The sequence below is a fragment of the Telopea speciosissima genome, unplaced genomic scaffold, assembly GCF_018873765.1.
Source record: "Telopea speciosissima isolate NSW1024214 ecotype Mountain lineage unplaced genomic scaffold, Tspe_v1 Tspe_v1.0012, whole genome shotgun sequence".
Classification (NCBI taxonomy): domain Eukaryota; kingdom Viridiplantae; phylum Streptophyta; class Magnoliopsida; order Proteales; family Proteaceae; genus Telopea; species Telopea speciosissima.
Genome location: NW_025317348.1, coordinates 373,030 through 387,500, shown reverse-complemented (window position 1 = coordinate 387,500; position 14,471 = coordinate 373,030). Strand labels below are relative to the sequence as shown.

Here is a 14,471-nt window from a genome sequence, read left to right as displayed (position 1 = left end):
TAGACCAGCTTACGTGATGAATTTTCTTCTTCATGTCTGGTCCGGACCATAAGAAAGTATTGCATCTCTGATTGATAGCTGTAATCATTTTCTTGGGAAAGATGAAGCAATTCGACCAGAAAACTTGAATACTGTTGAGAACAGACTTGATGAGCTCCAAACGTCCAGTCCAGAGGACCCTTCCTTTCCAAGATTGGATTCTCTTACATATCTTCTCGCTAAGAGGCAGACAATCCACATACTTGAGGCGAGTGGACACAAGGGGCAAACCCAAGTATTTTATAGGCAAGCCAGCTAGCTGAAACCCCAAGATGCTGCTCCTGTCTTCCTTCGTGCTTTGACTCTCACCACTGTAGAACACCTTGCTCTTTGAGACATTTGCTTGCCGCCCTGTTACATAATGGAAATGATGCAGCACATCCAACACTGCAGCTGCAGAAACCACATCACCATGAAAAAGAACGAGCTTTTCATCAGCAAAACACAGATGTGTAATCATTGGATTAGTACACCGATGATGTAAACTCAGCAAGCCCTCATCAACCTTCGCCTTAAAAATACCATTTAGAACCTGCATAACTAACACAAAGAGGTATGGAAAAAAATCCTTGCCTCAAGCCTCGAGAACTGGTAAAGTAACCATGGGGGACCCTATTGATGGAGGTGGAAAACTTAGCAGAGGAAATGCACACTCGGATCCAATCAATCATCTTTCTAGGAAAGTTCATGGCTTCAAGAACTAACAGGACTGTTTCCCATCTGATCGAATCATAGGCTTTACGGAGGTCTACTTTGCACATCTAGAGGGACCCGTGTCTCTGTGATAGTTTTTCAACAGCTCATGAGAGATAAAAATTTTATTAAAAATATTCCTGCCACTTATGAAGGCCGACTGATTAGGACCCACTAAGAAATCTACTACAAACTTGAATCTGTTGGATATTATTTTCGAGATGCATTTTTAGTTGGTGTTGCAGCAAGATATAGGTCGGAAATCATTCAAGGAGGTAGGGTTAGGCACCTTCGGGACCAAAGAGATTGTAGTAGAGTTCACTTCAGAGAGCAGCTTGCCAGACCTGAAAAAATGTTGAATCGCCTTTGTAACATCATCACCAACAACACTCCAAGCCTGCTTGTAGAAGTGAGCTGTATACCCATCCAGGCCAGGAGCCTTGTTGTCCTTCAAAGAGAACATAGCTTGTCTCACCTCTTCAGGGGTCACCTCTTGGATCAGATCAAGAGCTTGCTGATCATCTAACTTCCTTTCAAAGTTAATAAAATTTGCCACATCTGCACTCAAAGGAGGTAAATCTTAAGAACCCAACAGCCCCTTGGTTTAAGAAACAATGCAAGCCTTGATCGCTTCAGGCTCCGAAGGAGTTCGTGGTGCCATTTACATAAAGAGATTGAATTCTGTCGCTTGGCAGCGCCTCACCTGGAAAGAATTGTAGAAAAAAGCAGTTTTAGAGTCCCCAAGAGAGAACCAGCTGATTCGTCACTTCTGACGAAAGAAGGCTTCTTCACAAGCTGCAAGAGAAGCATAGGCGCTCGTTTAGAGCCCTCTCAAGAGAAAGCAAGTGTTGATTGGATGGGTCCTGCTGCATCTGGGACTGGATAGAATAACAGACTTCTTTGCTTTGGGCTGTTCTGCACTGTAGAGAAGTGCTCACGATTCAGCTTACTAAGATGGGGCTTGAGAAGCTTCTGTTTTTGTACAACCCTAAACAATTGGTTTCCATTAATAACTGAACCCCAAACTTCTCGAACAGTTGGTAAGAAAGTCTCATGCGAGGTCCAGAAGTAAAAAAACTGTAAGGGCGCCGGAGGCGCCTGTATTACTTGTCTAACAAATAGTAACAAAAATGGGCCTGTGGTCTGAAACACCAGAATTGAGAAAGTCAGCTTCTGCATTGACAAATTGACGGACCCAATGCCGATTCACCAAAGCTCTGTCGAGCAACCTTCTAATGAGGTTGTCTGCCTGCCGGTTAAACCAAGTGAACAACCAACTACTTCATATCCATGAGCTCCGCTTCAGTTATGCAGTCATTGAACTGAAGAGTGGAACCCACACACACTGGCCTTCCTCCTAGCTTTTCTGAAGTAGCACTAACACAACTAAAGTCACCGAGGACAGCCCAAGCTTTATCAGTAGCAGCTGCCATACTGGTGAGCTCAGCCCAAAGCTCTCTTCTTTCTTTCAGTACATTAGAAGCATACACTACAGATAACTGAAAAGACAAGGATCCATCCAAAGAGCACACAGAACAGTGTATGGCGGGAAGATTTGAACATTTTAATGTCCACAGCAGAAGGGTCCCAACAAATCCAAACCCGACCTTTAACGCTTGAAACTCGTTTTTAACCGGAAGGACAAATAGAATGGAAGATCCAATCTTTATTTACAGATCTGACCGCTCCGTGGGTTTCGACCAACCCCAAAATACTCAGTTTATACTTAGCAATCAACTTTTTCACTTCAGTCTGCTTGAGACCCAAATTTAGGCCTCTAATGTTCCAAACAGCTAAATTAAACATCTATTGTTTACTACTGCTAACACCACTCTTAGCAGAGTGACCCTCCTTCTTGACATTAGGTCCCTTGCCCACTTCACCAGACGCCGATCTCTTCAGGGCTCTAAACGAGCGCCTATGAGCTTTTAAAAGATGGTATTGCTCGTTAAGACTGGTGTTAGAGACGGACCTATTCTCCATGTGATTGCTCACACCCTCAGCCTGCTCATGCACACCACCAGTAGTCTGACAAGCTGCTGAGCTATTAGACAAATTGGCCTGGCCCAGGTCTGCAGCCGAGGCTAAATCCTTGGACTTGTCTACAACCAAGCCTGGATCAATACAATCACCCAACTGCTGCAGAACATCAAATCTATTAGGTGATTTAGGATAGGAGGATAGGTACCTTTGAGAGGGCTGCTATATGGCCGGAGTGAGATATCCAGCCCCGACTTGACTGATGCATTTTGTCGAGCACCTGGCGCCAACTCATCCAGCACAACAACCTGACCATTATTGCTACTCAAGATACTGGGGGCCACTGCGTCAGGTTCTATTTGATGAGTGTCTACAAGGAGTTCATTCTGAACCGGAACAATAGCCATACAACCTTCGGGCTCCATCTGAGAGGGTGTGATTGTTGAGTTATCACAGACATTTTGTCGAGCACCTTGAGTACTACCACCCAGAACACTCTCTGCTGCTAGTTTCGTCTTTCTCCCAACCACTCTGTTCCATTCTCCCTCAGGGGCCCCCATATGCTGAACACCCTCAACAATCTCGTCCGTCAAAGCACTCGAGAGCTCAGGCGGAGCATCGGTAGACTGGTTGCCAAGAGGAGCAGGCTTCCGAACAAGACAGCTAGCTGAGGAATGAGCAAAAGATTTGCAAGAAGTACAGATTGGAGGCTTCCAATCGTACTCCACCCTTTGAGCCGTGAGAGTTCCATCATGTTTCTCATACCAAACCTCATCTGGGAGCTCAGAATCAGCTGTGACTTCGAAACAAACCCTCGCATAGGATAACCTTCTGCGGTCAGCTGTTAATTTATCAGTGAACATGGGTTGGCCAACCAGACTAGCTAATCGACCAAGAGAACTAACTCCCCACAAATAAAGCTGTAGAGCTGGAAACCTGACCCACACTGGGATCGAGCTCACTGATTTGGTCTCCAAACTCACATCTGGCGACCACATTTTCAGAATCAAGGGCTTGCCGTCATAAGTCCAGGACCCCAGATCTAAAAGAGTTTGACGAGCTTCAGAGCTCTGAAAGTCGAAAATAAAAACGCCGGTGTTCTGACCAAAGATCTGCACAGCTCCTCCTGCTTTCCATCTATTCGCAACAAAATGTTTAATCGCCGCAAATGGAGGGTGGTCGTAGATCAGGCACGAACCCCACTAAAGCGTATTGCCATCGTGTGATTTCTCCCTCAATCTCTTCAACAGGGAAGGTAGCCACCTTCTTCCCTTCCTTGATCGAAGGTTGGAAAAACTGAACCTCTTTGCCATTCGTTCTGGTTCGGTTGTCCTGGTAGCTTTGCTTCCAAGGTCTTTTGCTCGCTGATCTACCTTTCCTTGTCTAGACCTGCTACGACCTCTCCTACCAGGCCAGCTCGTTCACCCTCTTCACTCTGTTTGTCCAAAGACCCAACACCAGCAGAGCCATTGCTAGGGAGAGCTCGACTACCCTCCCCAACTTCCTTCACTACCGACCCCATATGCCTAACACTGAGGTTACCCCCTGCTGAGAAACCAGCACAAGAATCCAAGTTGGAGTTCACTGATTTGGGGCTTATCTGGACTTCATTTTCTCCCACGTTCCCATAGGTGAAGGGGGTTCTGCATCCACGGAGAACCTCTTCTTTGTGAACTGAAAGAGGCCCTTTCTGAGTCGATCTGAAGAAACGGAATCATCAGCATAACCTCACACGGGCCGAGCCCTTTGAACGGATTCTTGAACACCGGCACAAAGAGAACGAGCTCATGTTCGAAGATGAAGATCCAAGAGGATTCGTACCGCGCCACAGAACGAGATAGCTAACTGATTCCATAGGAAGAGAACGAAGAACCGGGACGAACAAGAGAGCTTACCGAACTCAAGCAATGCAACGAGAACCTGGAGGCTGTCCTGCGCCTGAATGGGATCAATGACGAGGGCTAGTTCAGTCAGTAGCCGGCGTTCCTGAACTCATTCCGTATACAACAAGAGTTTGCACGCGGATCGACTCATCAAGTTCCCATTGAAATAGAATCCACACATTGGGGGATTGGATGCAGTTACTAATTCATGATCTCGCATGTACAGATAGATTGATGACCCGGCCTGTAAGAAAACTACTACCATTTCTGAAGTCTGTGTCAGTGAGAAGCGTTGTTCCGTTTTTAGCTTTAGCGAGCCTGTGACTGTCTGAACGGACTAGTCTACGCTCAGCCTTCCTTCCGACCTTGCCTCGATACTGTCAGTTCAGTGAATAGGATAGCAGAGAGAAAGGAAAAGAAGTAGTTCCGAAAGGAGACTCCACCTAGCTAGCGCGCTCCTCATCTCAATGCTACACTTCGGCAGCTACGAACTAACACGCTTCAGAAGAGAAGCTACATCCACTACCTGCATTCACCCTGACAGGCTAACCCGAGCGTACCAAGGGACTTACCGACCGAACCTGCTCACTAATGTGACTCCAGACAAAAAATTTCACCCGATCACCTCAATGCCCCGCTTGGAAAGCTCTCCTCTACCGCGCCCTAGCCTAGCCCCCTAAGGCAGCCCTAAGCAGGCTAAGGAAAGGAATAAACTCTATAAACAGATCCGTGTGTCGAAGACCGGACGTGCTAACTTTGATATCAACTGCCAATACTTCCCCCCTCCTCAAACTCGCTCTTAGGGCCCAGGGAAGAAGCATGCAGGCAGTAAACAGGATGAGAGCTTCGCTTGTTGATTTGACCGGGTTTTTCCAAAATCCTCCCTTCCACATACTATACACTAGACCCATATTTGACCGTACCGACAGCACCCCCAAATATCACATTGTAAAAGAACGATCGCTTCGCTTGACCCCTACATCAAAAGATTCACTACCCGCATTGTACCTTGTACCCAGACCCATAAACCACCTACCAGACACCAACCGTACCATCGATCGCCTCCCTCAAGCGGAGATCCCCTTGTACCTGCACCTTCTACGGGATACTTCTTACTGAATGCCCATAATCAAAAGATGAAATTCATGACCGGATAAACGACGATGTCCAAACTTCAAGTACTCCCTCCGAATACCTCCAAGCGGCCCTTCGGTACCAGGGGGATAGAGGAAACACCCTTGCAGTAAAGAAGTACACGAAACGAGTCCCTATCATTGATATATGCCGGAAAGTGGCACAGCACGAAGGAAAAGAGTAGTGCCCGAAACACAAGTAGTCGAGCCAGAACGAATGACTTTGCTGAAAAACAAGTGCCATCAAGAATGACTAGTGCAAGAAAGAAGGACCAGTACGAGAGAAAGATTTATTGACAGAAACGAGTACACGAAAAAGATGCACCGATGCCCTGAAAGACATTGACCTGAACGAGTGACGGAAAGAGAGTGACTAGAGCCAGAAGGAATCGATCCGACCACAATCCCCTCCACATCCCATTCCGAACTAGACGAGCCAGAAGGCAGCGAGTGAAGGTAGAGGAAGAGGAAAGCTATGTTGACGACTTTTAGCTACAAGCCCAACTAGCGTAATTAAGCCAACCAACAAGCCGATTGCGCAAACGCCTTAAAGACTATAGTTGCGGCTAGCTCACTAGCTGATAGAGATGCTGCCTCAGAAGCGGAAGAAGCAGCAAGATACTAAAGGATGAAAAGCAAGGAGCGGAGCTTTACGAAGCGAGCAGCAGAGTAGCTTACACCTTGCTAATGAAAAAAGTAAAGACACCAGCTTCAAAGCCCCTAGATAGTAATACGTAAGAGGAAGGTGACTAAGCAACTATGCTACTATTCGCACCCCAACCTAAAACCGACTACTGGAAATCACTTACAACTAGGGGGGCGGGCATTATGATCAGCAACTCACTCTCTGGAGAATTGCATTGCCGCCGCATATAGCATGGGGAATCTGGTTAGCAATAAACCCACATTTAGGAACAAAAGATAGACTCCAGAGCAGCTAGAGCTCTTCTTCTCGAAAATCTGGCAATTCTTAGCATTCCCCTTCGCCCCAAGACCAACATCGTTGATGAAAGCAAGTCTTGAAGACCAGAAATGAAAGTCCAGTGGTCCCCAGCTGGATGTTGCTCCGATGGCTCAACAAGGGGGAACCCAGGACCTGCCGGGGCAGGAGGAAGATTGAGAAATCGCACAGGGGCTTTCCTTAGGGTTAGGGGATTTCAGTTAGCTCTTGGTCATAACACAAGTTGGATGGCTTATTCCCGATCTTGCAGCTGCTAAATCAGTCTTGCTATTGAAAGTTGAGCCACTCAATTGTGGATTGAAGGGGACTCCCGGGCTGGCTGTTCAAAGCTGGCTCGCCCTTATAGCTTATGGTGGCTTATGCACTCCATTCGCTATTGGCTCGTTGCGCTAACGACTCCACCCGCTGGGTCTGCAGTTATTACCAGAGTAAATGGATACTATGAGGAGTTGGAGGCTACCAAGATTCCACGCAGGAAGGGCTCAACAAGCTCAGGGCCCTAGGAGTCACGATAGTGGCTCTGATACCAAGAAAACAAAAAGCAAATGAATGGAAAACTCTCATTCATTAGGGATAGCTTTATTATTATTAAGGCAAAAGAAAAAGGCTTCAATGCCATGATGCCCATGCCGTACCATACCGAGGAGTGAGCTGGGCTCGAACGAAGTACACCGCCGACTCCACCAGCGGGCGGAATAGAAACCCTACACCAACCCACCCCCCTTTCATTCTCCAGCATTGGGGAATGTTGCGGTAGGTGCCAGTCAGTAGCTAGCACCCGCAGCGAAGGGACACTGGGAAAGCCCAGCCGAACCAAACCAGTCCAGTGCCACAGATTGAATGCGTTGCGTCATCGAACCACGGACCAAAATGACATCCTACTATAGGGGGGGTTTGACTTACTACATAGGGTATTCACAAAAAAGAAAAAGAGGAGCGGCGAAGCGGAATTGTTGCCCTCGCCGCTACCGCTCCTCGGTAAGATGCGGGAACCTGATTCGAAACAAAGGATATGCCGGGTGGGATAAACCCTCCTCTTCCCTTCCTTCCCGGATCAAGGGCCCCGCTTAAGTTGAAAAAGTATTGGATGACTTTGCAGATTAATGCCTCAGTCCCTTCCAAAGACGCTTCCGCCTCGAAGAGCTATTGACCACAAAATGGAGTTGGAACCAGGCACGAAGCCTCCAGCTCAAACACCATATCGCATGGCCCCTCCAGAGTTGGCAGAACTGAGAAAGCAGTTAGATGAACTTCTTGAAGCAGGGTTTATCAGGCCGCCTAAAGCTCCGTTTGGTGCGCCTGTATTGTTTCAAAAGAAAGACGACGGAAGCCTTCGGCTGTGTATCGACTACTGGGCACTCAACAAAGTGACGGTGAAGAACAAGTACCCCATTCCCCTTATTGCAGATCTTTTCGATCAATTGGGGAGTGCGATATCTTTCTCGAAGCTGGACTTACGCTCGGGGTACTACCAAGTTCGAATAGCAGAAGGGGATGAAGCTAAGACGACATGTGTCACCCGCTACGGTGCCTTCGAGTTCTTAGTCATGCCCTTCGGCTTGACGAAGCCACCCGCAACCTTCTGCACGCTAATGAAAAACATCTTCCACGAGTACTTGGATAAATTCGTGGTGGTGTACCTGGATGATATAGTGGTCTACAGCAAAACACTGGAAGAAAATCTCAAAGTCGATCATAGTACGCACGTGTTGTTTTGCTAATGTCTCACTTCCCAGCCGGCGTTATCTGCTACGTGACTTGTGTGAACCTTCAATGGGTTTACCCTGGAAACAAGGTAAACGGTATGGGGGAGAAGGTAATGTCTAACTTTCTGTACCGCGAACATAAGGGCCAGACACTCTTTCTCAACTGGTGGATAACGGTGCTCTGCCCCCACCATCATTCGACTAAGGTAATACAGAGCCATCTCTTTCCCTTCATCGTTATAATGGGTGAGCATTGCCCCCAGTGAATGATCTAAAGCCTTTGTGTACAAAATGAATGGTCTGCCTGCTACGGGGGCAGCCAATACCGGAGGCTTGGTCAGGTACTCTTTGATATCTTCGTAGGCCTTGTCACAAGCCTCGTCCCAGACAAAGTGAACCCCTTTTTTCATGAGCTTAGAGAAGGGTCGACATCTTTCGGAGAGATTGGAAATGAATCTTCTAATATAGGCGAGACGTCCTTGAAGTCCTTTCAACTCTCTTATATTCCGAGGTGGCTTCATCTCGAGGATGGCTTTTTTCTTTGCAGGATCGACTTGGATACCGTCTTTCCGCAAAATTAATCCCAGAAACTTGCCCGAAGACAGCCCAAAGAAACACTTTAACGGGTTCATCTTCAGGTTGTGCTGTCGTAACCTTTCGAAGACCGCTCGGAGGTATTGCAGGTGATCTTCTTTGTCTCGGCTCTTGACTGCAAGGTCGTCCACATAACATTCGACCGTCTTATGCAACATGTCCTTGATTGAAGATCTTGGTCATGGTATTTTTTGAATCCCTATCACGTAAGGCGCACCTTTGTTCTTGAGTCCAAACGGCATTACTGTGTAGCAGTAAACGCCGAATGGGGTACGGAATGAAGTGTGCTTCTGATCTTATGGGTACATCTTGATTTGGTTGTAACCGGAAAAACCATCCATGAAAGACATACGCTCGTAATCAAAAGTCTTATATATCATTCTTTCTGTGATTGGAAAAGGGAATTCATCCTTTGGACACGCATCATTTAGGTTACGGAAGTCTATACAAACACGGATTTTACCGTTCTTCTTAGTTACTGGGACTATGTTCGCCAACTAGTCTGGGTGCTGTTCTTCACGGATGAAGCCTACGTCCTTCAGCTTCTGGACTTCCTTCTCGATCTTCTCCATGATCGCCGGGTGAAACTTCCTTTGGGGTTGCTTCACTGGCTTTGCATCTTCCCTGATATGTTGACGATGCATCGCGACCTCCGGATCAAGTCCAGGCATTTCCGCATAGCTCCATGCGAATACATCGGAAAACTCCTGTAACAGGCGCATGTATTCTGCTCTTTCTTCCTCACCCAGAAGAGCACTGAGGAAGATTGGTCGGGGGTTTTCGGCAGTTCCGAGGTTGTGTTCCCGGACTTCATCTTCAGTTGGCGGGATAGGGTTCGATTCCTGTTCTGTCTCTTCTTCGGCGAACTCGTACACTTCATCTTCCTCATCGTCCTCTTCGGGTTCGTCTACCGACACCATGTTCACTGTACACCGGTTGAAGAACTTAAGGCTTGACCTTTCGCTATCTGCGTCGGATTGTACTTCTTCATCTTCGTCTCCCCTCGCCCGTATCCGGCTGGTCGAAGTGATCGTAGACCACCCTTGCCTTGTAACGAGCAACAATCTACTTACCTTGCTATCTACGAGACAACATAGCTGGGTTGGGTGGGATGTGAAGAAATGGAAATAGCATGAATTCCCCTTGCCCGGTACTAACAGGTTCCATTCCCCGTATCGCATCCCTAGCCCTGATATATTGATATTTTGAGTTGGGTGCTTGAGAAGGACCAATCAGAGGCAGTAGAAGTTGTGAGCCTTTATTCTGTAAGGCCCTTGGTCTTCTAGTGTAGTCTCTTCAGTCTCGGGCTAGTTGGTTGTCGGGTTTCCTTGCCTGAATTTGGTTATTGCTGTAATGTTGGTTAACTGTAATGTCAGGGTAAAGTTTTCTCTTCGTACTACATAGGCACTTCCGTGTCCAGTTCTTCCTGTTGTAAGGAAGCCAGTGAGTGAGGGAGGTTTCTTTCGAGACTGTAACCCCGGCTCAACTAAGCGTGTCTTTTCCTTGAGGGAAGAAGAAGTTGGGCATTGACTCCAAACATCTTTTTGTTCGGCTGGACGATTCACTCAAACGAGAGGCGGCGTGAGACTACTATCCCTTCATTTGAGAGCACGGGAATACATTCGATTGAATGCATTGGCCAGTCAGTTACTTCGTACCTTTCTTCTCTCCTTTTCGAAGTTTGGGAGAAAAACTGGGTAAACCAATGGCTAAGGCCGATGGGAAAGGCGTGGCATGCTTCATTTACTATAATCTTTTTTATGGATTCGGTCTTCCTAAGTCTATAGTCTTAGATAACGGTACCCGAACCGTCATGTTAGCAACCGGAGTTTAGGATTACTCATCATTTTAGCACCCCTCAGAGCGTAGCTCTGAGTACACAAACAAGACCACGCTTAGTATCCTCAGCAAGACTGCTCAGGAGAATAATTAGGATTGACACTCACAACTCTCTTATACCCTTTGTTTGGGCGCGTGTATCTCTGCTGTGCTCGTTCTCTCTGCGCTCCTTGCGTCGCTGCGAGAGCCCTAGCAGGTTCGGGGGGACACGGGATGGCCGAGCCATCCCATAGCACGAGTACTAGTTTAGCGTTTCCGTTCCTTCGATCTGATCATACTTGCTTGCAGGACTAGCTTAAGATCGTGACTAGTTAGCCTCTTCTCGATCCTAAGTTGCCTATGTTGATGAGACTCATACCGTTCCGTTCCTTACATCCGAAACCCTCACTCCAGAACGAGCTAGGCTGAACCAAGCACCATATAGAAATTTTGGACTGTCACTTCGTGAGGGAGAAAGCGATTTTGATGGTTGTTGCGGATTTTTTCACAAGGAAAAGAAAGCAGGAACTCACTAGTAGCTTTACTAGCAAGAGGTAAGCATCCGAAAATAGAACCTTAAAATAACCGAAGGACAATCATAGCAACTGTATCCAACCTACTACGTAGCTCTAGTAGCTAAAGCGAAAGTGGAGCGAAGGCACTTCCGTGGGAAGGGCCGACTGAAGCTGTTCCCTTTGTCGACTATAGCACAACATTAACGACATTAGATCGACTAGTACACGACTATAGCTCGACTAGCGAAGCGTAGCAGAGGTCGACTAGTTCCTTGATCAACTATCCCTTTGTTGACTAGAGTATTAAAACATCTCAAGAAGGAAGGAAATGACCGGTGCATTCATTCAATACGAATCTTTCTATCCCGAGTCTTTAGCATAGGGCTTTTTGGTTGCTCGTTTAAGTGGGAGTCAACTTCAAATGCCTGGGTTAGTCACCACCCAGGTGATCAGATTCCGGACGTCTTTCTTGACTCTTCACGGGTCGAGATCCCGGATTCTCCATCCTCTCTGTTAGTTTGCGACGCGGCCCTTACGAAAGAGTCGTATAAGGTCTGCCTCCGCCGCCCCTCTGCCTATGAATGTTTTGTAAACCCCAAAATGGTCGATCCCTATCGAAAACCCTTAAGTAAGGGAAACGGGCCTACTCTACTGAAGTCGCAAGCCTTTGGCACTGAAGTAGGGCGAGCTGCCGGTTACACTACGACAGTAGCAAGGCTCCGGAGGAGTAGTGGATTTGCTTTTTATAAAGAGTGTTTCCGTGTCCCGAATCAATAGCGATAGAAGCGAACGGAACTCCGAGTCGAGAAGTGGGCCTATATATCCCCTATTTCGGATGGTTGGCTGAGATGATCTCCACCTCTTCCTTTCCGACCTTTACCGTGGGAATCATGCGGGGGGCCTCTTCACTCATTAGGAACACTACCCTCATGAAGGGCATGGGGACAGCTCAAACAGTATGAAGGCTGCCGCACCTCCTATTACTTGGAAATCATCGATAGGAACAGCTATAAGGTTAGTCGTACCTGCCCACGGTCCTATCCGTATGGACACGCCCTTCGCCCAGCAAGAAAACCAAAACTCTAACATAGCGTGCTAACGCGTCAAAGCATGCTAACGCAGCAAGAAAACGTATGCGCCCCTATGTGAGTAAGGGCCGTTGCTTCTTTCTTCGTTTGTGTAAGCGTTTTATTCGCTCCGTAGTTTGCTGGTAAGGCGATGAGCATGAATTCGTGGAAGTGGCAAAAGAAGTAATGGAAACTATGAGACAAGTGGGTTGCGTCGCATGGTAAAGAAAGGGCTATGACTATTATTGGTTATGATGATAAGGGTATAAGACTTCAATAACAAATGTCGGGTAGAAAGGCTGATTTATGAATAACTGGGGCTCATCCCGCATGTGTATATGTTCATTGCTGAGTGGCCAAAACCCGGAACAAGAGTTTCATTCGAGCTTCGAGATGGATTGTGGAAGGAATAACGAGTTGCTATTCGGGAAGGTATGGGAGGCAGTGACTGGGAACCACCGGGAAGCCAGACGATAAGCTGAAAGCACTGGGATGTAGTCACCATTACATCCTTCTCGAGATTAATCATGCCTACTTGTGCCTTTCCCCTCCCGAATCAATCTGTCATGATTGTTCAGAGTGTCGTGAAATCACGGATCATTGTTTTTAAAGTGATTTCATTCGTTATGTTCTCAGTTAGAGCCAGTTGAGGTCGGTGCAACGCCTATAATGAATAGGAATTTGCCATTGACTGAACATCTTCCTTGTCGATTTTCCTTTTCCACGGATCCACAGCCAATGAATTGTTATTATCTCCTAGGGCTCGGATTCGCCCCGATCAGCATGAAACTTGACTACACGGATTCGGTTCGGTCGCAGTAGCGAAACCGCTCCCACCCTTTCATCAAAAGCGTGACGCACGACGTAGTGGAGGAGTCGATGGCCCTTTAGGGAAACAGATGTGATCCATGGTTCTCCAGTCCTTGACAGGCCGGGTCAGACTCAACCCAAAGAAGTGTGTATTTGAGCTGTTGTTTAGCTCTATAGTCTAACGAAGGAGTATAGAGGTAGATCCAGATCAAGTCAAAGCCATTTTAAATGTGGATTCTTTGCTACGGAGAAAGAAGTCTTAAAGGCCTCCCTCACCTCTCGATCCTTAACTATCTTTCTCCATGAAGTGAGGCCAATATTTCAGACCAATTATCAAGCTCAGTACGACTAGCATAAGTACGACTATGGGTTTGGTCGGTAGGGCGTGGTTGGTTCCGAGCTACGGGCAACATTGGCTTAGGCATAACTTTCGCTTGACATCTATGCCAGAGCAAGTCTTCCTTGATGAGCCGCAGGAAAGCCCACGGAGCGGTGAAAGGGCTAAGTTGTCCACGTCGGTCACTCAGCTTGAACGGATAAAGCAGCGCTTTGGAGAATGAATTAAACAAAGTGAAGACGGCCTTAGCTTCTCAACAGAAAGAACTGGCTGATATAACCACTGAGGTGGCTCTGATCGAACTTCAGTACTGCGTATCCTCCACTCGACGGCTGAAGCTTGACATGTACGAAAACAATCAATCCCTGAAAGAGGAACTTGGATCATTCTCTTCTGTACTGTAACTGGCTTTCCCACTTTCATTTATCCATAAATCTCAATTCAAATTTTCTTTTTCATTTCCTTGACTGAGCTCTTTCATGTCTTTTCCTCTGCTAAGAAAACACTGGTCGGTAAGAGAAGGGAACTCGGTAAGAGTAGCTATCATGCCCGGTAATATATACACATACTTCGCACAACACGGCATCACTGTAACTGAAACGTCACTTTAATCGGCTTACGTGTCCTGGCGGCATTAAACATTAAAAAGTCACCGTTGTACATTCAACATTATGACTTAGGGCTCCTGTCAGCACGTGCGAAGTCCTCCATAGTTGCAACACTATGGCAATTTATTTGGCCACTTGACTCTTTCACCTTGCATACTAGTCCTTCCCTGTGTGACCGACAAACCCTAACTGCTCAACTCTTTTCCTCCCCCACAACCTTTGCTATGCCTCTTTAGTCATCATGGCCTCCGGATCTGATTCTGAACAGGTTCGTCCATACATCTGCCCCGTGGCCAATGTAGACGGACTCTGGGTGCTTTTTGCCTT

At 47.1% G+C, this 14,471-nt stretch overlaps 1 protein-coding gene and 1 long non-coding RNA gene across 2 annotated transcripts; one reads left to right on the top strand and one right to left on the bottom strand.

The window, feature by feature from the left end:
* Positions 1–8,176: 8,176 nt before the first annotated feature.
* LOC122647087 lies at positions 8,177–10,114 on the bottom strand. The gene has a single exon (XM_043840603.1). It carries the CDS (start codon positions 9,907–9,909, stop codon positions 9,487–9,489), a length of 423 nt encoding a protein of 140 aa, XP_043696538.1. The 5' UTR covers positions 9,910–10,114; the 3' UTR covers positions 8,177–9,486.
* A 312-nt stretch (positions 10,115–10,426) lies between these two features.
* On the top strand, positions 10,427–13,692 carry LOC122647113. Its single transcript, XR_006330797.1, has 3 exons — positions 10,427–10,436; positions 12,074–12,076; positions 13,067–13,692. It is a non-coding gene; the product is annotated as an uncharacterized LOC122647113 (long non-coding RNA).
* The last annotated feature ends 779 nt before the right edge of the window (positions 13,693–14,471 follow it).